Below are 26,347 nucleotides of genomic sequence, written 5' to 3'. Positions count from 1 at the left end.
ACTTTCTCTAACTCTGTATATAATAGGTATCAAGTAGAACACTGGGTCCAAAGCGCTGGTGGGTACAGGGTGGGAATCAAGGCTTGGAAGGAGGCTCCGCAGTGCAGGAAGGACACACCAAACACCACTGCAGGGAGTACAGGCCAGGAGCCCCTCTCTAAGCTTAAAAGAGTAAGAAAGTCATTTGCTTTTGAGGACTTTATATTGTTAATGTCCCCTATCCCTGCCCCAGGAGAGGTCCCAGGTAAGGGAGGGGGCCCAAGGGCTTCCCCACATTATCAGCAGAGACCCCCCGCCCCCCGAAAATCCTATTCACCAACTCCTTGTCCCTGCAGCATGGAGGCAAATTCATCTCCCTGAGTAGCTACGGTAGGCTTGGCCCACAGTTGCTCCCAGAGCTATACCTGCTGGAGCAGAGGAGTTCACAGCAGCAGGTGTTGAGGCTGAAGAGGGTGGGGGTGCCACTGCCACTGGAGCACTGGTCTCTGGAGGAAATAGCCGGTCCTGCTTTTTAACCTTCAATTTTTTGAGGTAAGAGATTTCTCGGAATTCCTAAAGAACACAAATTTTAGTTTTTTAAGAAACCAGCTAACTTTTGAAATAATCACCTAATACCAAAGGAGATTTGGCCTATGCAATCTTTTTCCTTCTTATACTAAAGAACATAAAATAGAAAAATGTGCAACTGCCAGACTGAAAGACACCTTATTGCTGCTATGATACTTATTTCTAGTACTTCTATGTTCATGAGACAGCTGGCATCAATCTGACTTTATGATAAAAATCTTTTGACAATAAGGCCAGGGAAATTGCCCCAGGGACCTATACTTGCAACCTCTCCAACCCTATTCTTGAATTCCTCCTTTGATCACTAGGCCTTTCTGGAGTGAAATGCCCATCCCAAGATTGAAAGCCCCATAAGACTACAAACACCAGGAAATGAAGGCAAGTCCCTTCCTTTCTTAGAAAGCAAACAAATAGATAGAGTGCCCTACAACCTTTATTGTGAATGCTTCTGTCAGCATGGTTCAGTCTTCATCTCAGGTGATTTACAATGGGTCTTGCTCTAGGTAGGTAAATTTCAAACACAGGAAGCTCTGGGGAAGGACCCCAGTTCCTATGTTCCTAAGTCTTCACCCAAGTGAAACCACCTTTTCCAGCTAAGTCCATGCACAGTGAACGCCAGCTGAGGTAATGGACAGACAGCTTCTGACAGTAAGTGCCACGTACTGCAGAGAAGTTAAAGACAGTTTCCAACCCCAAGAATGAGGTTGAGTCTGGTTCTGGGAGTCAGATATAGATAGGCAAACTTTATCACAGGAGCTCAGTTCTTGACAAGCTAAGATGATGAAGACTGGAGATGATGGGAGGACACTTATAGGAAGCAACCTCCTGAGACTGCTAGGAGATGAAAAAGCAGGGAACTGCCTAGGAAGGGACATCAGAGTAACAAACGATGGCCTGTATGGAACCCTGGGTAGTTCCCCATTGCTGGGAGTGTAAAAGAGAGACTGAGATGGGAAGAGTGTGTGTCCATGAGTGTGAGGGGCATGGGAGAAGGAAGGCACAAAGGCTGCAGAAGGGCCACAGGCCAGATCATGAGCACTCTGGGGGACACGAAGGAGCTGACCTCAATTCTGTCAGAAAAGCACCTGGGAGAAATAGCCACTGATCTCACAAATCCACATAGGCAGCAAATAGTGCAAGAAGGAAAAATGTCTCACATATGCACATACCCTTTTTTAAAAAAATAGTATTATTATTTTTTAGTTATAGATGGACACAGTATCTTTATTTTATTTATTTATTTTTATGTGGTGCTGAGAATGGAACCCAGTACCTCATGCATGTGAAGCAAGCGCTCTACCACTAAGCCACAACTCCAGTCCCATGTACATACCTTCTAAAAATGTACATAGATGCTTTGTAATTGGTATGTATAATGCAAAGAACTTCATTATGCTTATTGCCATCTTAATATTTTCTCACCGAGGATAGTAAAAGGAACATAAAAATAGGAAGCTGTAAGATTTAAAATTAGAAAAACTGGGAATATTGAGGAATCACTATTAAGATTTTAAGGATGAGGAAAGTGCCAGGGTCAGAAGCGCTTTAGAGTGACCACTCAGGTAAAAAGAAGAGACTGGGAGGGAGAGAATTACTGCAGTGAACAGAGAGGCAAGTGAGACAATGGCCAGGAGAAACATGGAAGTAAAGGGCTGGGGATGTGGCTCAGTGGTAGAGTGCTTGCCAGCATGCACAAGGCCCTGGGTTTTAACCCCAGCATCACAAAAACAAAACAAAACAAAACAAACAAATAAAACAAAACCCCCAACAAAATCCAAGATAAAACAAAACTACAAACAAAAAACCAACCCAAAATGGAAGTTCAGTTCTAGGTGTGGAACAGTTGGTGCTTAACAGCTTACTATATGCCACTGTTTCAAATGTTCCACACACAGGGGCAGGGAACAGGTGACCTGAGTCTGAGCAAACAGGTGAGATCCTGTCAGATCCCCACCAGTAGAGTTCCAAAGAAGGCTTTCCAACTGAGGCTTTCTGTGTCCTGAATATCTGAGAATTCAATAAGAGTTCCATTTAAATGAAGAAAATGCTTGATTTGAGGAGCCATGTGAACACAAGACCCAATTCTTTAGCACTAAGGCAAGGATATGCTCTTGAGAAAAACTCTCCAATCTTAAAGGCAGGAATTACTGTTTACTCATCCTAAATCCCTCGTACCGGCTCACAGTAGGCACATGAGAATAAAAGTAAAAATATTTCATGGTCTTTGCAAGCAAGGTTTTACACTAGCCAGACAAACCTCAAACTTCACACTTACAGGTGCTTTGGTTCCATAGCTATGTGGTTTGCTAACGTATAGAACTAATAAATAAAATTTTATTCTGTATTCTGATGAGGATGGCCCAGCTGTAAAGAAGTCTAAAATGACATAGGAACTATGTCATTAGTGGACAAGGGTGGACAAGGCCAGAAGGCAGAGATAAAGATGCTCCCAATCCCTTACCTTTGGGGTTACCCATTCCTTTCGATTTGGTGTCTGTGTCTTGACCACACACTTGGTCCAGGCAGTGACATCCCCAGTACAGTAATAAGCATCGCTCTTGAAGACCAGCTGGCCAGAGCATTCCTCGCAGGGAAGTAGGGCTCCAAACGCTATGCCATCAGCGACTCGGTCCAAGATCTGAAGCCATTGAAGAAATGTCAGAGAGGAAAGGAAGCACTCCAATAAAGGACAGTTACTAATGTGCAATGGAAGGCCTTATGCAGACCTCACTCACTGCAGAGGCCTGTCACAGGGGCTCACAGCAGCCCTGGGCAGCTGTTTAACAATGAGATGTGGGTTCTCAAACTTTCAGAGACCTTATCTCCAAGTCAAGGGATCCTGCAGCCTCTCCTCCCCTCAGGGACTTAGAAAGCAGGACAGAGTCCAGAGCATCCACTGCTACTACACAGGTTGCTGTGCCAAGCTCAGCTCCAGAGCCTAACAGCAGGGAAGAGGAAATGGGAAAAACCAGTGGCACATGGGCATGCCACTGAGTTCCCATGTTTCCTTAAATCTACGCCTTCTGCAGGCTTGGCAATCCTGGGGAGTTTTGGCAGAGGCAGCAGACAGTGCAAAGCACGTGGCATGAACACACACAAGGTAAATATATGTCTCATGTTAGTCCTCACCAAAATTCTAAGAATGACAAATGGTAATGTTTAGTTTGGTCTAAGAAAGTCCATGCCATTTGTCCCAGGGAAATGCTGACCTTGATGGCAATGATGACCGTGCAACACAACTACAGAAGTTTTACTCCTCTCAGTTAATACCAGCTGGTGTTCAAATGGAGGGCCTCCCATGCTCCATGAGACAGTCATTCCAAATCGACAGGGTTGACCTCACATGTACGTCCCACTTAACACAAAGGCAGCTCACCGCGGACTCCCCGGAAGGCACTTGCTGCTTATTGAAGATGAGCAGTTCTTTCAGGTCATTTGTTGAACACACTTTCTTTAGCTCATCCTTGATGTTCCAGATCAGGTCATTCTGGGCCTATGGACAAGACCCAGCAGGTCAGAGACCAGCTCTTTTCAAAAAGAGGAAGCCAACTCAAAGAGTCTGCCCCCAGCCTTCAGCCTCCAAATCTACACTTATGAATCAACTGTGTTGCCTCTCCAAGGTGGGCTAGCAAACTTCTACTCCCAGTCACACTCATGTGGATATTAAATTAAAACTGAAGTGTGGTCTCTTGAAGAATACTCTACAAGGTGGGGAGGAGAGACTACTTGGGGTATGGGGAAGGCTGAAACCAAGTCCCCAGAGGCCCCGCAACCAATCCCTAATAAACCAATACCAGGAGATACAGAGAAGAGCCTGGGAAGTTCTAGGTTGGACTCAGGGTCCACATTTACCCAGCAATTAAAGGAGGTAAAATATGGCTATTCTTCCAGTGATTTCCAAGCACTAGTTCTCCTAATATTACACTGTATTCAGAATCATGCAAGAATATATTTAAGCTCTTTTGGAAATGGAATTTTAGTCTTAATTTTATTCATTTTATTGTAGTACTGGGGACTGAATCCAGGGCACTCTTCCATGGAACTACTTCCCAGTTGTTCTTTATTTTTTTGAGACAGGGTTTCCCTAAGTCAACCAAGCTGGCCTTAAAATTATAATCTTCCTGCCTAACCCTCCTGAGTTGCTTAGATTACAAGTGTGCCACTATGCCTGGCTAAATCTTGACTTTAATGTTTATGTCCTTTGTGAGACACTTGCACATATCATTTCATTTATTCTCACAACCACCTTGCTGAGGCAAGTATCAGCCTGTTTGTTTTAGAGTGAAGGCCAGGATGAGCTTCCTCTTTCCTAGGAGGGTGGGTGTTATGCACCATCTCAGTCACAGATCCCACCTCTGTAAAATGGAGATGACAATGCCAGCCCTACCATACCCCATGGTGTTGCTATCAGTACCAAGTGAGCATCTGAACTCCTCTGGTGAAGTTGCAGTTATACACTCAGCTTGCTTCCCAGTTCCATGTTTAAAGGCTCTCAACAACACTCTCACCCTCCCTGTAGCAGGGGACATGCTGAGGCAAAGAAACAAGGAGATAAGGAGGTGCAAGGAAAAAGTGTAGTGGGCATAGGATTAAATGAAAGTATCTGAACTATTTTCTTCACAACCAAGGAAGAGAAGCCAGCAGAAACAGAGGTACCAGGGTGGGAAGGCTAAGGGAGCAATTTATTCTTCTTTCTTTACATTTCTGGCAACAATAGAGAGAGAATAACACCCAACTAAATGAAGGGAAAATTCAGAATGGCACACAATAGGTTCTTTTTTTGCTGAGTGTGGTGGTGCATGCCTATAATCCTAGCAGTTGGGAGGCTGACTCAGGAGGATCACAAGTTCAAAGCCAGCCTCAGCAACAGCAAGGCAGTTAGCAACTCAGTGAGACCCTGTCTCTAATAGGGCTAGGGATGTGGCCCAGTGGTTGAGTGTCTTGAGTTTAATTCCCAGCACCATAAATAAATAAATAAATAAATAAATAAATAAATAATTACCCCAAGACAATAAAAAATTTATGATTCTTTTTTTAAAAAAATTTTTTTTAAAAATTTTACTTTTTAGTTATAGTTGGACACAATACCTTTATTTTATTTACTTATTTTTATGTGATGCTGAGGATCGAACTCAGGGTCTCGCACGTGCTAGGAGAGTGCTCTACTGCTGAGCCACAACCCCAGCCCCAAATTTGTGATTCTTAATAAGCAATTGAAACCAGATCAGAAATTGCTTCCAATGCTTTAAAATTTATTTATTTTGAGACAGGGTCTTGCTAAGTTGTCGAGGGCCTCACTAAATTGCTAAGGCTGGTTTTGAACTTGTGATCCTACTGCCTCAACCTTCCGAGTTGCTAGGATTACAGGTGTGCACCACCATACTCAGCTCTAATTTTTATCTCACCAGCAAAATCTGGACACTCACACAAGAGACCCAAGCACATGGCTCACACAAACCATGTTCCCAGGAAGAGATCAACTGTTTTAATTTCCCAAACACCCAGTATCTCTCCTCTTTCATCACATGCCTTCCACTTCTTTGCTTATTGAGACCTTCATTTAAAAATTGAAGTTGCGTATGGTGGCACAAACAACTATAATCTAAGGGGCTAGGGAGGATGAGACAGGAGGATCACAAGTTCAAAACCAGCCTCAGCAAAAGCGAGGTGGTAAGCAACTCAGTGAGAGTTGGGCTGGGGATGTGGGGATGTGGCTCAGTGGTTGAGTGTCCCTGAGTTCAATCCCTGGTACCAAAAAATTAAAAAAAATAAAATAAAATAAAGTAGAAAAACTTTCTCTCTTCAAATCTTCAAAACACTTGTCCATGTTGTGAACCTCTAGTATCCTTGAATTTAATACTTGGTTTCTTATGTTTGCAAGTATCCCCAAAGGTGTAGAATGTATAGCAAGGCCCAATTAGGATGAAGCATGATTCTCCCTCCCTAGCTGAGTCTGGTTAGTGAGGACTGAGTGCTTTGTCTGTCTGAGCCTGGATACAGGCTTGGAACCTATGACCAAATTGTGGGTTCTCCTCCAAATGAAAATCTTATATTTGAGGGGAGGAAATCTAACTGGGAAGAAAGCCAGACTATCAACAAAGGTTATCAATCTGAGAATTCTTAAAGATCCTATCCTAGTAAGTGGGACGTATTTCCTTGAATTTTCTTCCCAGAACGAGGAGAATGAAACAGAACGATGAAAGGAGACAAAGCTTGGAACTCACTTTGAGGGCCTTTTCAAGCTTACTGTCCTTGTCTTTGTCTTTTTTAGACTTCTTCTTGGCCACTTCATCTACTCCATCCACCTCATCACCTTTTCTCTTTCTGAAGGAGACATGGGATACAAAAGAACCAGTCATTGAAACAGACACCTAATGATGTGTAATGACACAATTCAATATCATTTTAACTCCTAATATTGGGCCCTCCACATGCTTGTCACTTACCTGCAATGTGTCCCACTCAGGGCTCTTAGGAACTTCTGGTCAAACACTCAGGCAGTATTTGCAACCAAGAAGGCAGGAGACTATCCATTTCATAATATACTCTACCACCCAAGGAGGTGAGCTGAAATTTGTTCTGGGGCCTTAGAACAACTGGTTAGAGGTTTCAGAGCTCAGGCCCCATTTGATTTCAAAACTCTAGGTACAAAATCACTAGGAAAGTTCTGGTGGGGACTCCACAGCTGAAAGGCAAGGATTGCAGACAAACACGGGTGCCATCACTGAGTTTCTGGAGCTAAAACACAAGGCTGCTCCCAAGGCCAGGAGACCATTACCAGAGATGGGACTGTACTCAGAACCTAAACAAGAAGTGACAGGTGAAAGCCCTTCTAACCAGTCTGTCCTGGCCAACAGAGAACTAAGTTCAAACTTTTATATTTTCCTCATCCACAAAATAGGGAGAGAATGCTATTGTGATGATAACCAGATAAAATAGCCCAATTACAGGAGACTTCAGTGCCTGACAAACCAAATGTGTAGCATTTTGGTATCATACATAAATGTGGCTGGTGAATCCCTACATCCATATCACACATGCAACACCCTGAGGACTTCATTTATGGGCCTGGTTTGCTGGTTTTCTTACACATTCCAGAGTCATATGTGCCAGTGTAATGAGCTTGTGTGTTATTAACTGAAATAATGCATGAGACTGCTTGATGACCATGGCCCAGCTGCTGTCCCAGGAGCATGCACCAGCACTGCCACATTGCCCTTGGTGTGCTCATTAACAAGCCACTCTCTCTGGGACTGAGGGGCCAGCAAAGGGTCAATAGGAAGGAGAGGGGCTGCCTATGGACTCAAGGTTCTCAACTCCAAGATGGGGAGCTCATTACCCACTGCCAGTCACTGCTGACAAATGTGCATGATTCCCTCAGTACCGTCCTTGAGACCCAGTTACACAGGAACACACATGCCTATAGGATGCTAAGGAGACAATGAAGGTGGGTAGTGAGGGGATCAGAGGAACCATGGCAATGACCTAGGCAAGGGGAATACTCAACAGTACAGAGTGGTGGTCTTAATGTGTCGCTCTCACAACCCTGCAGTCACCATGCATTAGTCTATATCTCCCTAGATTTCTGACAGTCATCCAAGGAAAACAAGAAACAGTACAGAATTTATAAGGTCTTTAGGCCTCCCTTAATACCCCCACCTAGCAACCAAGCTCCACCCACCCTTCACTCTTAATTCCTGGGAGCTGCTTCTTCAAAGCTTCCTTATCCTCCGCTGAAAGGAGGCTGAAACCCTTGAGCTGGCTGGCGCTGTACTCAGGCCGGAAGCCCAGTTCCTCCCTGTTCTTGACAAAGCAGTTTGGGTGGTACCAGCGGTCAATCATGCCCAGCTGTGGCTTCTCTGGGTCTAGCATCTTCTTGGACAGGCGCATCTGGCCCTGTGGGAAAAGCAGAATGTGGTATAGGGAGTGTCAAAGCAGTGCAGTGAACATGCAGAAGGCCAGCCTGTGTTCCAATTGGCAAAAGGCTTTGGGGTCAAGGCCTGGCCAGCAACTCAAACACTACTGTGAAGTTTTAGCTCTTATGTCACCAAGGATTATGTTACCCATAAGGATCTGCATCCCATTTTGAATGGGGACAGTAAGGGACTGAGAACATTTCCCTGAGGATGCTGACCTAAAGCAGGCATAAGAATACCTGATGTGTTGTGCTGGGCTCAACTTGGATCTCACACAACATCTGGCTGGCCCCCCAGTGCAGCTCCCTATCCCAAGAGGAACTTTTTTTTTTTAAATATATTTTTTTTTAGTTGTTGATGGACTTTATTGTCTTTATTTTTACATGGTGCTGAGGATTGAACCCAGTGTCTCACGCATGCTAGGTGAGCATGCTAACACTGAGCAACAACCCCAGCCTCAAGAGGAACTTTTTTGCTTGTTTCACCCTCCCATGTACTTTCTGGTCTCTACACATAGAAGCCTCCACCAAGAAACAGTAATAAACTCAGAGGCAAGAGCCCATCTTGCCAACCTGCCCTTGTTAGGCATGGCATTCCTGGGAGTTTCATGCCTGTGAGGCACAGATCTAGAGAAACCATAAGGGCTGCTAAAAATACACAGAACTCCATTGCAGGCCAAGCAAAACTCAACAGCACATAGCATCTGGCATTTCTTGAGATGAAGAGAACCTTAATTTTTGCCTCCAATTTTTGGCAGTTGAAGGACTTGAAAAGATCCAGCATGTCCATATTTTTGTCAATTTCCTATATGATGTAGTTTGGCTCAAGTATTCCCCAAAGGTACATGTGTTGAAGGCTTGGTGACACTATTGGAAAGTGATGCCTCATAGACGTTAGGTCATGGGGGCATGCCCTAAAGAGGATAAGGAAGACCCTTCCTATCTCTGTCTTTGCTTCACGACCACCATGAGGTAAACAGACACCTCTTGGGTATGTTCTCACCATGATGTACAGGCCCTATCAGTTCTGGACTGAAACCTCTGAAATGGTAAGGCAAAATAAAACTTTTCCTACTTTTAAGCTGGTTTATCTCAAGTATTTTATCATAGCAACAGGAAGTTAACTAAGACAGTGTATAATACCTCGAGGGGGTAGAAACTTTCTATGAATAAGTATATGTAACATCAGAGAAGGGAAAGAAGATTGGAGGATGCAGGCCTTCCCTTCCACCCTACCCACAGCCAGCCATCTATTCTGTTGGACTGTTAGTCTTTAGTGACTCGAATTGGTAGGGAAGTTTGGTTAATGAAGTTTCTCTGATTAAACAAAAGAAAGGTGAAGGCTCATAAGACAGAAACTATTTCTTAAACTTAAATCTGCCACAAAGCAAGACCCATCCCATTCCAGGGGGAACCTCCTGTGTTAATGCTTTCCAAACCCTCCCAGGTGTCCCAAGAGATGAGGCACTATGTACATGAAGACTGGACTGTGAGTAAGCAAGGCCCAACATGCCTGGAAGAAAAGTCACTGCCATCTCCAGTCTCTACTAGGATCCTCACTATATTTTTAGTCACTACTTGTTCAGTAGCACCTAAAGCCTGCTGCTTCTTTTTTTCTTAAGTTATCCAATGCAAGCATTCCATAAAGTACAGACATTTGCATCACCAAGTGCTCACCTTTTCTATTTTCTCCATACACCCCTTGCACGTGCTTCTGTTGGACTTGGCATACTCTGCTGCAAAGTCACCCAGTGTTTTCTCTGCCTTGCTGCCAACTCCATCCTGGCCTTTACCTGAACAATGAACACACTGCAATGATCGTGTCAACAGTTTCATAGTACTGCTCCCTAAACCTCCCCCATCACCTCCCCAGCACCTCTCCCCAGGACACCTTTGTGTTTTGAGGAACTACAATTTATCTATTTCATCTCTGTTTACTATGGCTGCTTAATAGAGCTTCTTTTCTGATAATAACGCATCTTTTCTCAGACAAGCTCTCAGGAACAGCATCATATTGGCTGGTGGTGAGCTGCAGAGCTTTCCACCATTTTCCTTTTACTCTGGAGTTCCAACACAGGCTTTGGTAATAAGTATTTACCTTAAAATCCTGGAGCAATATTCTTACTCAGCCTTCTAATTTTCATTATACTTTATTTATCAAGGTTAAAGAAAAAATCTTGATTCAGATCAAACATAAAGATACATAAAAATTAAATACATGGTAAAGGTATCATTTTATTTTTAAAAAATATTTATTTTTTAGTTGTAGTTGGGCACAATACCTTTATTTAATTTATTTTTATGTGGTGCTGAGTATCGAACCCAGGGCCTCGCTCGTGCTAAACGAGCACTCTACCACTGAGCCACAACCCCAGCTCTAAAGGTATCATTTTAAATTGTTGGGGAAAGGTTAAATCATTCAATGAGTGATTTGACGGTACTGGCCAACCATTTGGGACAAAAGCTAGATTCTTTGCTTAGATAAAAATAAATTCTAAGGCTGAATGTCTCTCTGAAGATCAGGAATCAGACAAGGCTGTCCTCTTAGTACTACCATTTAACACTGCAGTGGAGATCCTAGTATAGTTAGAGAAAAAAAAAAAAAAAAAAAAAAAAAAAGGAAAGGTGTTAAGTTTAGAAAAAATAAGCAAAGCCATCTGTCTGTAAACGACATGACTGCATTTGTGGGATATCCATAGGAATATACAAAAAAACTACCAGGACTATTAAATAAATTTAGCAAATTTAAAGGACACAGCTCAATCTACAAATATATAACATTTCTACATAATAGATATAAACACTGAAAAAAATGAGAGCACACAGCTACTTAAATAGTACTAAGATACACATACTCAAAGAAATAAATTTAACAAAAGTAACACAGATCTCAGCACTGAAAATTGTCTTTACTGAAATTAAACAAAATCTAAATAAAATGAGGAATGTATCATGTTCATGGATTGCAAAGATCAACTTGTTAAGATGTCAACTATCTGAAATTTGGTCCACAGATTTAATATGATGTCAATCAAGTTTCTAGCAGGCTTTTTTGAGGAAATTAATAAGCTTAAGTGTACAAGGAATTGCAAAAGACCTAGAAATGCCAAAACGATATTGTAAAAGAACAAAGTTGGAGGAATTACATGAGTTACTAAAAAGTTACAGTACTTAAAACACTGTGGTACTACTAGACAAATCAACAGAACCAAACAGAATCCAGACATAGACCCAACAATTCAATGAGAGAACCAAGCTTTTTCAAGAAAATGGCATTAGAATAGCCTATCCACATAGGGAAAAACCCAAACGACCTCTTCTTCATACATTTAACATAGATTACAAATCCAAATGTGAAAGTTAAACTCACAAAACTTTTAGAAGAAAACAAAAAAGTATATCTTTGATCTTAGAATAGGCAAAGATTTCTTATATGAGACAACAAGCACTTCATGAAAATCAAAAACTCCTGTTCCAAAAATATCAATAATTAAACTAAAAAGGCAAGCTACTGAGAGGGAGAGGGTACTCACAATATGTGCATCTACAATATACCAAGAACTCTTAAAGAGAAGTACAACTTAAAACCATGATGATATAGGTCATGTAACCCTTATCTGAAATACTAGGGACCAGAACTGTTTTGTACTTAAAAAATTTTTTTTTAAATATTTGCATATACACAATGAGATATCTCTGGGATAGGATGGAAGTCTAAGCATGATACTGATGTTCTATGTATACTATGTACACATTACACACAAAACCTAAAGGTAATTTTACATGATGTCTATGATACCAGCATTTTGATGTTGACCTGTCATATGATTGTCCCATTTGTGGTGGTGTGTTCATGCTCAAAGTTTTGTATTTTGGAACGTTTCCTATTTTTTTGGATTATGGATGTTCAACCTTCATCAATGTTAGATTAAGACAGCTCATTGGGATGGCCAATATTTTTAAAAAGTGACCACACCAAGTGTCGCTAACAATGTGGAGGGACTGAAATTCTCATTTATGACTGGCACTTTGTGTGGCAGTTTCTCAAATGAGCAGCACATATATCCATCACATGATTACCCATTCCATTCCTAGATATTTACCCAAAAGAAATGAAAGCACAAGTATACACACAGACTTGTATATACATGCAGCTGTATTGGTAATAGTCTTCATGGAAACAACCTAAAAGTCATCAACAGAAAACTGGATAAATTGTGACATAAAAGACTACAATAAAAAAGGACTAACTAATGACACGTGAAATAACCTAGATGAGTATCTTGCCTGCTAAATGAAAGAAACACAAGAGACCACACAAATGCTTTTCCCCCTGAAACTCTAAGCCAAGCAAAATCAATCTATGAGGGCTGGGCACGGTGGTGCATGCCTGTAATTCCAGCACCTCAGGGAGACAGAAGCAGGAGGATCACAAGTTCAAAGCCAGCCTCAGCAATTTAGTGAGGCTCTAAGCAACTTAGTGAGACCCTGTCTCAAAATAAAAGGGCTAGGGATGTGCTCAGTGGTTGAATGCCCCTGGATTCAATCCCTGGTACAAACCAAACTAAACAAAAGGAAAAAAAAAACAAAAACAAACAAACAAACAAACAAAAAACCCATACACACACCAAAATTAATCTATGGGGTTAGAAATCAAAACAGTGGGGGCTGGGGATATAGCTCAGTTGGTAGAGGGCTTGCCTTGCACGAACAAGGCCCTGGCTTCAACGCCCAGCACCCCCAGCACACACAAGAAATCAAATGGTTTCCTGGGGAGGGGAAGGATGACCAGAAAAGGGCACAGAGGGAACTTTATGATGCAACAGAAATGTTCTACATTTTTTTTTCAATTTATCAAACAAGAAACCCTCCTCCACCTTTTACTTTAAAATTTTAAAAATTTTTAATTAGCTGGACGCAGCTCAGGAGGCTGAGAAAGGAGGACTGGGAGTTCAAAGCCAGCCTCAGCAAAAGCAAGGCGCTAAGCAACTTAGTGAGACCTTGTCACTAAATAAAGTACAAAACAGGGCTGGGGCTGGGGCTGAGTGGTAGAGTACTTGTCAAGCATGGGTGAGGTACTGGGTTCGATCCTGAGAACCACATTAAAAAAATAAAGTTATTAAAAAAAAAAAAAAAAACCCAAACATAGAAGATGTAATGAGGTACCATTATGTAATATTTGAAACATGTATACACTGCGTAATTATAAAATACCATTACCATGAAAAAAGAATGAAACCCTGACATTTGCAACAACGTGAATGGAAAAATAATAAAAACTAAAATGATGTTCTTCAAACATTGTTTCTTAGTATTTAAAGAAATATTCTACAATTTGATAGGATAGGCATTAGATGGGTGTTCATTTGTCAAAACTAACTGAGCTGAAAAAAACTGAAATACATACTTGTGATATGTACATATAACTATGTGTAAATTATTTTAAAAATTCCAAATACAACTAATACCAAAGACAAATACTATAAATGAGAAGACATGAACATTAGTGAAATTTTAATGTGGCAAAACACATATTAGTTAAAAAGATTAAACTGGAAAACTACTTGTAAAATGTTATGACAGCATCTTCTACAATTCATAAGAAAAGAAAAAATAGCTCAAAAGAAAAAATGAGCAAGGACACAGGTTAATGTAGTCGTTCCTCAGTATCTGTGAGGGATCAGTTTCTAGGCCCACAACAATATTAAATCCAAGGATGCTCAAATCCCTTCTATAAAATGGCCTAGTACCTGCACATAAACCTATGTGGGTTCTTACATATATTTAAAATCATCTCCAGATAACTGAAATACATAATACAATGTAAATGCTATGTAAATATTTGCTATACTGCATTGTTTAGGGAATGAATAATAACAAAGAGTAAAATTCTATACATGCTCAGTATAGAAATGTTCTCAAACATTTTCTTTTTTTTATTAGTTGCTCAAGACAATACAATGATCTTGACATATCATACATTTGATTCAAATAAGGTATGAATTCTCATTTTTTCACGTGTACAAATTGCAGGATCACATTGGTTATACATCCATGTGTATACATACAGCAATCCTAGTGTCAGTTGTATTCTGCTGCCCTCCCTATCCCTCCCTCCCCTCCCCTCACTATTCTCTACCCATTCTACTGTGACACTTATCTCTCTCTCTTTTTCTTCCCTTCCCCTTCACACCATCGTATATGTATTTTGTGAACCCATGAGGGTCTCCTTCTGTCTTCCGTGCAATTCCCCTTCTCCCTCCCACCTCTTTTCCTTATTTCGTGGTAATTTTCTTCTCATGCTCTTCCTTTCCTACTCTGTTTTGAGTCACCTCCCTTATATCAGAGAAGACATTAGGCATTTGTTTTTTAGGGATTGGCTAACTTCGCTTAGCATAATCTGCTCTAGTGCCATCCATTTCCCTGCAAATGCCATGATTTTGTTATTCTCAAACATTTTCAATGTCAAGTTTGTATTACTGGATGTTGAACCCAAGGACTTAAAAAAAAAAAAAGCTAGCAGGCTGAGGTTATGGCTCAGTGGTGCAGCATTTGCCTAGCATGAGTGAGGCCCTGGGTTCAATCCTCAGCACCACAGGTAAATAAATAAAGGTACTGTGTCCATCTACAAGTAAAAAATAAATTAATAACAACAACAACAATAATAACAACAACAATAAAAAGCTAGCAAACACATGACAAAATGTTCTACCTCACTAGGAATGAAATAAAAAAGATACTTTGGATACAACAACAAAACAATATATCTATAGATATATTGTTATATCTGATATATTGTTATACACCCACCAAAAAAAAAAAAAAAAGAGAGAGAGAGAGAGAGAATACTTTCAGAATGGCGTGGAAGTACAGAAATAGGTATATCAAGTATTACTGATACAAGCATACATGATGCAACCTTTCTGGAAGGCAATTTGGCACGTACATGAGGAGGTCTTAAATTTGTTCATCCTCTGAGCAGTAATTCCACTTCTTGAGATTGAAGGAACAACTGGACAGATGCCCAGGATGTATAAGATGTTTATAGCAGCTCTATTTTTCAATTTAGCTAAAAGGTCATAATTCTGGTCTTAAAATCAGCACAGCCTGGATGTGAATTCGGTTTAGGACTTACCACCAGTATTAACTGAGTGCTGTCTACCTGACTTCTCTGTGCCTTATACTCCTTAGTCTGCCTTGAGACCTACTGCAAGGGCTGAATGAATAGATATTAAATGCCTGGAATGGTACATGAAATTTGGTAAGACCTGAATAAATGAATCTTACTTATCTCTTAAAATTAATGATGAAAATCTGTAATTTAAACAAAAAAAGAGTAAATATCAAGATGTAAAAGTAACACAGAGTTCAATATCATCGAACTGTAAATCAAAACCACAATGAGATATCACTTCACACACATTGGGATGGCTATTTTAAATAAATAAAATGGTTAGTTAAGAATGTGGAGAATTTGGAACTCTTACATATTGCTGGTGGAAATTTAAAATGGTATAACTCCTATGGACAACAGTATAGAGGCTCCTCAAAAAATACAGAATTACTGAATGACCCAGGGATTTCAATTCTGGTATATATAGCAGAGAAGTAAAAGCAGAGTCTCTCACTAATATGTGTACACATCTGTTCATGGCAGCATTATTTATAACAGCCAAATGTGAAAACCACCCCAAATATTCAATGACATGTGAATGGATAAACGAAATGTGGTATATACATACAATGAATGAAATATTATTAAGGAAGTAAACTCTGACACATTACAACATTGAGTAAACCTGGAAGATATCAGTCACAAAAGGACAAATATTGCATGATTCCACTCACATGGGGTATCTAGAATAGTACAGTTCAGATAGAAAAAAGAGTGGTTACCAGGGGCTGAGGAGAGTGAAGAATGGGGACTGTTGTTTAATGGGTACCGAGTTTCAGTGTGGAAAGTCAAAAGATTCTAGAGATGGATGATGGTGATGGTAATGTGAATGTATTTAACGCCATCAACTGTACATTTTGAAATTGTTAAAATGACAAAAATTTTCTTATATGTATTTTATAAAAACAACAACAAAAGGAGAATGAGTACTAAAACAATATTTTATAAAGAAAACATTTCACAATATTAATCTACATTAAAGGTCTAGATTGAATTAAATTTTTCATTATGCCTAGAAATAGCATGTTAGGCCTTTTGGATTAAAAAATCCCTGGGCAATTAGTAGTATCTTAATTTTATGGTTATAATGGTTTCATGAAATATATTTACAACAAAATTAATATGCCTTTTCATGTTATAAAAATTATAATTTGATATATTTTAATTATAACTAAACATAATATATTTAGGTCTTTAAGTCTGCAACTTCTGTTATCCTGAATTCAAAAGGGAAAAGAGCCACAGACCAAGAAAAATTTTAATAAATTCATTCTCTGCTAAAACAGACACATGTAGAGTCATTCTTGGCAAATTTGCTCAAGATTCTGAGGTGTTATTGATCTCTCAATTTTCAGCAGACAAAAACATTTGGAGCCACACATACCAACAACTGCAAGAAGGCTGAGCAAAGAGAGGAAGCACACTTTAGCACAGACACAAACAGCTCCCTGGGGAAGAAAGGAGCAACATCCTGGAGTCATGAGAACAGGTTAAACTGGGCCAATTTAGGAAGGGAGAAGGTTAGGAGGTAGTTTCAGATTATTTCCTTCAAAATGCAATGAAAAGTGATTCTTATCATTTAAATGTGGGGCTGGGCATTGGAGATCAATGGTAGAGTGCTTGTCTACAGGTACAAGGCCCTGGGTTCAATCCCTAGCATACCAAAAATTTTTTAAAATAAAAATTTAAAGGCATCCAGCAAGTTAGTTTGTGGACACTGAAACTGACTTCTGAAGTTTACATGGAGAGGAAAAAAGGTTAAGAATAGCCAAGACAATACTGAAGAGGAACAATGTTGGAGGATAGACTCTACTGGACTTTAAGGCTTATAGTTAGCTACTGCAATCAAGACAGGGTAGCTAAAGGATAAACAAGTAACAGAGCAGACAGCCCAGAAATAGACCCACATGAAATACAGCCCACTGATCTTTGGCAAAGAAGCAAAGTTAATAATGGAGAAAAGAGTCTTTTCAACAAATGGTGCTAAATCGGACATTCATATACAACAAAACAAAACAAAAAAAACCCACCCCCACGCCAAACAAGAATCTAGATACAGATCTTCAACTGTTCATGAAAGACAACTCAAAATGGATCACAGACCTAAATGTAAAAAATAAAACTAGAAAATAACAAGAGAAAACCTGTTATGACTCTGGGTCTAGTGCTGACATTTTAGATAAACCCCAAAGGTAAAATCCATGAAAGAAGTAACTGATAAGCAAGACTTCACTAAAATTTAAAAACTTCTGTACTATGAAAGACATTGAAAAAAAAAGACCAGTCATATACTGGGAGAAAGTATCTGCAAAAGATATTATCTGATAAACAGCTATTATCGTAAGTACACAAAGACCCACCCCACTCCATGTTGGAAATGGAACCAGGGCCTATGCATGCTAGGCAAGTACTCCACCAGTGAGCCACAGGCCCCACCCCAAAATACAAAAGGATTCAAAGCTTAGTGGTAAGAAAACAACCCAATTAAAAATGGGCTGATGATCTAAACAGACACCTCACCAAAGACATACAGATGACAAATAAGCATGTGAAAAATTATTACAGCACTAGGAAAACATAAAGCAATAATAAAATACTATACACCTTCCATAATGGCCAAAATTCAAAACAGAATACCAGCAGAGATGTGGATAGACAGGAATTCTCATTCAACTACTGGGACTATAGAACGGGTCAGCCATTTTTGAAGATAGTTTGGCAGTTTCTTACCAAACTGAATATACTTTTACCCTAAGATATAGCAATCATGCATCTACACAAAGGAGTTGAAAACATATTGACATGAAAATCTGCAGACATTTATAGCAGTTTTGTTTATAACTGCCCAAACTCAGAAACAATCAAGATCTCCTTCAGCAGGTAAACAGATAAAATAAGGTACAGCCAGCCATTTGATGGAGGATTACTTAGCACTAACAAGAAACAAGCTATCAGAAAAGATTGAGAGGAACCTTCAATGCCTATTACTAAGTGCAAGAAGCCTAGTAATAAGATTCTAACTACATTTCTTTGAGGAAAAGGCAAAACAAGGGAGTCAGTAAAAAAAAAGATCAGTGAAGGCCATGGGTTAGGGAGGAGGGAGCAATGAACAGGCAGAGCACAGGAAATTTTTAGAGCAGTGAAACTAATCTATGACACTGTAAAAGTAAACACATTCAAAATACATTTGTCAAAACCCACAGAATGGGAATGCGGTTGTGGCTCAGTGGCAGAGAACTTGCCTTGTGTGTGATTCTCAGCATTGCACATAAATAAATGAATGAATAAAATAAAGTGAACCCTAACGTAAACTATGGACTTTGGGTAATAATGATGTGCAAAGTAGGTTCACTGATTCTAACAAGTGTGCTACTCTGGTGCAGGCTGTTGGCCGAGGGGGAGGCTATGGAGGACTAAGCAAAGGGTATATGGAAAATCTATGCACTTTGTTCCATTGGGCTGTAAACTAAAGTTTCCCAAAAAACTGTGTATGTGTATATGTGTACATAAACACAGAAACTTGAACAAACTGACCACTGGAACAGAAAATTTAAGGACCCCCAAACGCAGGAATTTTTATAAATAACAAGTCCTCTTTATCAGTGGGGAAGATGATAAACTATTCAATAAGTGGAACTGGAACAACTCGGCTGCTGCCTGGAAAAAGTAAAATTGGAGGCATTCCTCACATCACACACCAGCACAAATTCCAAACAGATCAAATGTTTAAATGAAAAAATCAAAAAGAACCATAAAACTACATGTCCTGGTCCAATTCATCTACGTCCTTGGGCTCATTCCTCTTCCCAGACTTGGGCTACTTACTCCATGGAGGCCATGGCTGCTGGGGCCACAGCCTTGTTCCCTAAGGTTGCCACTATCTCAGGGTAAGGGTCAGGCCACAGCTCTGACCAACAGGCCATCTCCATCAAACCCAGGGAGTCGCTGGGCAAGGTGATACATGCCTGTAATCCTAGTGACTTGGAAGGCTGAGGCAAGAGAATTGCAAATTTAAAGCTAGCCTCAGTAACTTAGTGAGACCCTGTCTCAAAGTAAAAAAATAATAAGTCCTGGAGATGTAGCTCCATGGTAAAGTGCTACAATCCCTGGTATAAAAAAAATAAACAAGAAAACAGCCCCCCAAATCAAAACAACAAACAAACAACCACAAATCCAGGAAGTCTTTGATGTGAGATCTGATTGCCAGATACTCTGAGGCTGAGTACCACACTCAAAGTGCACAGGAACAACTGCACTCAGGTGAGCCTGGTCCAATAGGGGTGATAACACATCCTCCTTCCTCTTCAAGGGTCTTCCTGAAGCTTGGTGGTGAAGACCTGTTTGGAGGCAACTGACTATTTCTTATGAAACTATGGTCAGCCTGACATGCTGCCATACATAGTTGGCCATTTGTGGATTTTGCATCCATGGATTCAATCAATTGTAGATAAAAAATATTTTGGCAAGAGGTAAGGAGAAGGTCGCCTCTATAGTAAACATGTACACTTTTTTCCTCCTCATTATCCTTAATTACTACAGTGTAACAACTATTTGCACAGGCATTGTGAGTAAACTAGAGATGACTTCAGGTATACAAGAGAATGGGTGTAGGTTGTATGCAAACACTACAACATTTTATATAATAGTCATGAGCATCTGGAATCCTGGAACCAATCCCTTGATTATACCATGGATATCACCTTCCTCCTTCCCTTTCTACTCTCTCTTGCCTCAGGATTTCATCTCATAATAAGGAATTTAATCGGTTTGCTTTATGCTGTTTCCTATGTAACCTGACATGACATGGGCTAAGACATCAGAAGAAACTATGGAAACAATAAAAAGATTTGTGATTTCCAGGGCTTAGTGGGAAGGAAGGGATGAACAGGCATAGCACAGAGGATTTTGTTTATTTCTTCTTCTTCTTCTTTTTTTTTTTTTGTGGTGCTAGGGATGAAAACCAGGGGTTTATGCACACCAGGCAAGTGCTCTACCACTGAGCCACATCCCCAGTCTTGCACAGAAGATTTTAAGGCAGTGAATTTACGAATGCTGGAAAATAATGTCTCAATGTATGTTCACCGACTGTAATACATGTACCGTTGAGGTGGGGGAAAAACTGATGGTAATGGGAACTCTACTTTTGTACTTTTACTCAATTTTGCTGTGAAAACTCAAACTGCTCTAAAACACAAAGTAAACCAGACTAAATAATCATTAAGAGTTACATCTCAAACATGTGAAAAGTAAAAGGCCAAACACGCTCCAGGCAAGGCAGGTTGAGGAGCTGTTGCTAAAACACAAGGGCACTGGGCTCCTGAACCACCTATGTGAGACACAAAAGGAAAGATGGGGGACATTCTTTGCTCCCTCCAAAAAAGACCCTCTGGAAGCTTTGGGAAGGGGGGGGACAAACTCCCAAGCCCTCCCTCTGTGTACGCACCAGTCACTCCTCCAGCCTCCGCAGTCTTCTTGACTTTCTGCTGGTCATCCCAGCGCAGCTCAGAGAACCCGTCTATCTCAAGGTCAGGCTGCCGGATAGAGTGGCCCACCTTCCAGAAGCAGGAAAAGTGGTACCAGTGTGGGATTTTTCCATCAAACATGGGTGACTGAAAGGCAAGGAATCAGAGGTGGTGAGTGAGCATTCAACCCGCAACTCAGGCTTGCCAGACCACCCCAGCTTCTGTGTATGGCATCACAGTGAATGTTTCCTTCTCTAAAATGGCCTGGTCTGTGTCCTCCACATATCCCACAAGGAGCTGCATGTAAATGATTAACAACACTTCTATCCTATGTTCCTCCTCAAAATCCCAACAGCTTAGAGAACTGTGGCTGACTACTGCCATGAAGTGGTAGTGTCCTACAACAGATCTCTGGCTTGTGTCCCTTTTAGCTCCTTGTTATTCCACATTAGCGATTTGCTGCACAGACTAGTGAAATGTGCAAGGCACCCGTTTGGTGTCCTGGCCCCACTGCACCTGCTGGGAAAGGCCAGACAGCCACAGCAGTCACCTTTGGACTCAAAGGGCCTGGACAGCCTAGAAAGCGGCTCTTTAAATGCTTCTGCAGTTACCAATAATGAGGAACAAGACCCAGATAATGAGAAAGGCAGAGAAAATGTGTCAGAAAAAAGTGTCAAGTTTGCAGCAGTCAGACAGATAAATGGAATGAATTAACTTCTGTGAGGGAAGCACTGAGCAATAACAGGGTTAGAGAGCCCTGACACAGAATGATCTGCCTCTCTTTTAGGAAAAGGAGATAATTTTCTCCCCCTAAATTTAGAGGGGGGAAAAATGGGAAACAGCAGAAAAGATGCACCCCCCCCCCACCCCATGGGCTGGGGTTGTGGCTCAGTGGTAGAGCGCTCGCCTTGGACGTGCGAGACCCTGGATTTGATCCTCAGCACCACATACAAAAATAAACAAGTGAAATAAAGGTGTTGTGTCCAACTACAACTAAAAAATAAATATTAAAAAAAAGACAAGATGGGCCCCCAAAACTAGATGACAAATAGCATTTCTGTGAGAAAACCCATGTTCTCACTCCACCAGATCTCACCAGGAAGTCCATGCAGATCCCCAAGCATCTGGCTGTCAAGGACACCAAAAGTGGCTTCAACTTGGCTCTACCTGGAACCTTCCCTGGTCAACCCCTCCTTGGCAAGCTCAGACTACCCTTGCGCAAAAGAGGACATGTGCCTGTAGCATTTCTTCCTGGCTGTGCTGGGGGCCCCATACCTTCTGCTCCTTGGTCTGGGTGCTGTGTTGAGTACTGGGCATCTGAGAGGCACTGCCCAAGGGCTCACACCACAGATGAGTCCTCACCCAGCCACCATTTCCCAAACCTTCACTATTTCTTCTGTGTAAAAAGGCCACACCACCTGCCTGTCTACACAGACAGACGACTGTGCTGTGTGCCAAGAATGCTCAGGGCTGAGGAACTCACAGGCCCACCACCCCTCCCAGTCAAAACACCCCACCCGAGGTCCCAGCTCCTCCCTCTGAGGCTGCCTCAAGGCAAGATAGCTAAAAAGTATCAGGTATTGGTTGCTTGGAGAACAATCCCCCCATACAAATGTAAAAGAAGGTATTTAAATTCAAGCACGAGAAGAATGACTTCTTTCTTTTTGGCTTCCACAGCTCAGCCTATAGGACCAACTTTAAATTCTGAATTAAAATTTCCAATTACAACTACAGAAAAACCAAGCTAACTTTGAATAATAAAGAGTTTCTATCTAGTAAAGGGAAGGAGGTCCCAGAATGCTAAATTTTATCAGGTTCAGGTTCCTCTTAGGAACCTTCCTGGAATTCCCAGCAGCAGCAGCAGCAGCAGCCTCCTCCTCCTCCTCCTCCTCCTCTTCTTTTCTCAGAACACTGGCTATACTTGGGTTTCTGCCCATACTTCCCACTAAGAGGATCATCTGGCTGAATGGTGAGGCCTAGGAGGTGAGGCCTAAGAAAGTCCTTTTTTTGGAGTAACACCTTAAATGCATAATAAACACAGGAAACTATATTGAAATAATTATCAAAACATTAAAAAAGCGCTTTCGGGGTACATTAACCTACAAGCTTTACCACTCATAACTAACGGTAATTCTGAAGTAGTCACGATTATGTATGCTATTTTGAGCAATCCCCAGCTGTAAAGTGATTTGAAAATGTCTCTTGTTGTGACAAAAGTCCCAGGTAAAATACCTTTGATTTGCTGCTAATATTGATGACTGGAGAAAATAATGAACTTAATCTAGAGATTAGTAAGGATGAGATGTGAATTTTTTCTTACCTAAACTTGGGGATCTCTTGTGTTCTATTCAGTCACCCACAGACCCAGGTTAAGAACCCCTGGCACTAGCAGGGGGAACTTAAGAGCAGGCCTATACATTTAGGGTAAAGATCAAAGACCCTGGGTGTGGTGGAGAGACTCGCTCTTCACTGTTCTTCAAATCTTATGTCCTATCTATTTCTCCAGTCTCATCTTCCTGCCCTACTTCTGTGAACAAGAACTCTAAAGCTCCCACACTTGGCTAAGACATCTTGGGTTCTCTCCTGGGCACACTGCGTAGTGCCCAGCTCCACCAAGTACCACCCACCCTGTACAGCAATATTTACCAAGCTCAGAAGGATTGATTCTCTTGTTATCCTCTTTGTTAAAAAATAAACAAACTACATCTGTCTTCCCTAACCTCTAAATAAAATCATTTTTTTTTTCTATCCTGAATGTCAGCAGCAAAGCAAAGGTGTGTTAGCAGTACGTGTGATTTCTGTCACCAACGGTAATTACAGGTATTAGTTAACAGTGCTTGGAGCTTATGAGGCACTTACATGTCTACAGAATGAAAAAGTACTGTGCCAGGTACTGAGACAGAAGGCCCTGAAGATTCCATGATGACAGCCTCAGTCCCTGCCATATTGTGAAATGAGATAACAGAAGTACAGTTGGCCCTTGGTACCCACTGGATAAATGTTTTCCTGCCCTCTACCCAAGTACTGAAAAATCCCTTGAGGAATATCAGGTCATTCGTGAAACACATTACAGTCCAGGGCAGAGAGGGAAATCAATTATCTTGACCATTAGCACTGAGCTTGGGTAACAGCTTATGCTGAAGATGGGAGGAATGGGACAACACTGAACCAGAATTTCAAAGGCAGACAACAGCAAACTGGAAACCTGAGAAGGCAGGAACCTCTGGCCCTGGCAAAGGCCTGCTAGCCCACCCCTTCATTGCAGCACCTGGACACTTCCCTAACCACCTTGGAAGCCTCAGAGAACACCAGAGGGGACCCCCCAATCTTTCAAAAGAACCTAGATAAGAAAGCCCCAAGAGCCACTCTTCTTCAAACCAGACAGCTGCAAAAGCATGGACAATGAATTTGTGAACCTGCAAAGTTTGAGGAAAAGGTTTTTCAATCACAAATCAGGTCCAAAGTGAATTCACTACATGGAAACGAAACTGCCTTGCAGTTTTGCATAATTAAAATAAAAAAGGAGAGGGTGTGGGTGTTGAAATGAGAGCCAAAAATAGGTTTAAGAAAAAAAGAAAAAAATCCTCACATGCCAATAGACACCACCCATGTAGGACAAAAATCTTCCAGAAGGTAGGTCATAATCAGAGTAGCACAGATTTTGTTTTCTTCCCCGAGGCGAATGGCAATAACACAAGAACTCCGCCACCCAGAAAGAAGTGGTTTCTTAGTTTTACAGAGCAGATGGTACCGCTAGCTGAAAACTCTTTATTTCCCGGGCTTTTCTTGCAAGATCAGCAAAATCTCCCGGAAGGGTCGACCGGGAGGGCCACGGGGGGCGGCGGCAGCGCCACAGGCCTGGCTCGTTCCGAGACGGTCCTCCGTCCTTCCTGCCCCGACACAGTTAACCAGGTGGGACCACGCGCCTCATCCCGCTGCCCACAAAGCGGCCCGGGACGCCCCGGGCTGCGCCGAGCGCCCGGCTCCGTCCCTCCCCCCACCCCCTCACCTGCACCATGATGGCCATCCGGAGCGAGTCCTTGGGGATGCTCTCGCTGCATTTCTTGCAAGAGGCCCGCCCGCTTTTGGCGTACTCGACTCGGTAGAGCTTGTCCGAAGACTCGGCCATCCCTTCGCTCGTGCAGCTGCGGCTCTGGGACCAGACACCGCAACTTGGACATACACCGCCGCTGCAGCCGCTTCACCACTCCGCCCGCGCCAGTCTGCTCTCCGCAAGTGCTCAGGCGCCTAAAGCCGCTACCGAGCACGCCACGCCGACCACCGCCGCTCCCCGATAGATTGCTGATGCCTGGCGGCGGGAACGCCCCCAGCGCCCGCGCTTAGGGGCGGGGCCAGCGGCGGGAGTGCCCCCTGCCGGCCGGGAGGGGCGAACTTTCCTAGGCGGGTGGGGGTCTGAGTTCCCGCGTGTCTAAGCGCCACGGGTCGCTACAGTAGCAATAGTCACTGCGGATTTTTCTTTTTGAGCCGCGATCTCGTTACTCGACCTTGAATCGCTGGGCTCGAGCGATCCTTCCGCTTCAGCCTCCCCAGTAGCTAGGACTTCAGGTGTGCACCACCACGCCTGCACTTCACAGGTGTTTTCATACCACTTTAGAGTTAGAGAGAACTCAAATTATTAAGATAATCACTACTTGAAAATTGTGGAACTCATTATTTGATGTAGAACTGTATTTTTCAAATACAAAGTTTCTTTTTTTAGTTCCATGCCTTTTGTTTTATTCATTTAATACATTGTATGGTGAGCGTGCCATATTTTAGACTGTTCACTTCTGCTTTGGAAAACAAGAAAAACAAGCAAAGAGATACAGCTGTTAAGTAGGCAAGTAGGTTGAGAGACACCAGTAGAATCCTAAAAGTTAGTAACCTGTTAGCTGTGTTGAAGGTAAATGGAATAAGTAGCATCCATGATGAAACATGTTAAGAGTTTTACTTAGAGAGTAACCAAAAGACATGTTCATTCCACCTCTGCTTTGGCAACTATGTCATCTCTAAATGGCTATCCTTTGGTCCCATTCTGTCATCCATATGCTCTGCCCCCAAAATGCAGATAAAATCCATGGCTGTTCAGTAGGCTGGTTGGCAAGCTACAGCTGTGGCCAGGTGAACTTCTATAAACTGGTTATACAGCTTATTTGCCCTAAATTTACCTATTTTTGTCCCCCTTTAAGACTAAGGACACCAAGATTAGAGTATTTTCAAGATTTTCAG

At 41.7% G+C, this 26,347-nt stretch overlaps 1 protein-coding gene across 1 annotated transcript in view; it reads right to left on the bottom strand.

Annotated features, from left to right (window-relative positions):
- The window catches only part of Parp1 (poly(ADP-ribose) polymerase 1), a 44,342-nt gene extending 18,923 nt beyond the window's left edge, over positions 1–25,419 (bottom strand). The window contains exons 1-8 of the mRNA XM_027954734.2: positions 25,128–25,419; positions 21,100–21,265; positions 10,160–10,275; positions 8,249–8,463; positions 6,792–6,891; positions 3,944–4,060; positions 3,029–3,205; positions 405–552 (exon numbers count right to left, since the gene is read on the bottom strand). Of these exons, the coding sequence (XP_027810535.1) occupies positions 405–552; positions 3,029–3,205; positions 3,944–4,060; positions 6,792–6,891; positions 8,249–8,463; positions 10,160–10,275; positions 21,100–21,265; positions 25,128–25,247 (1,159 nt within the window). The 5' untranslated portion in view covers positions 25,248–25,419. The remainder of the gene's footprint in view (positions 1–404; positions 553–3,028; positions 3,206–3,943; positions 4,061–6,791; positions 6,892–8,248; positions 8,464–10,159; positions 10,276–21,099; positions 21,266–25,127) is intronic.
- Between the last annotated feature and the right edge of the window lie 928 nt (positions 25,420–26,347).

This window comes from Marmota flaviventris, chromosome 12, assembly GCF_047511675.1.
Source record: "Marmota flaviventris isolate mMarFla1 chromosome 12, mMarFla1.hap1, whole genome shotgun sequence".
Classification (NCBI taxonomy): domain Eukaryota; kingdom Metazoa; phylum Chordata; class Mammalia; order Rodentia; family Sciuridae; genus Marmota; species Marmota flaviventris.
Note: the sequence above shows the minus strand (reverse complement) of the source record. Positions and strands in the feature narration are given on the sequence as shown.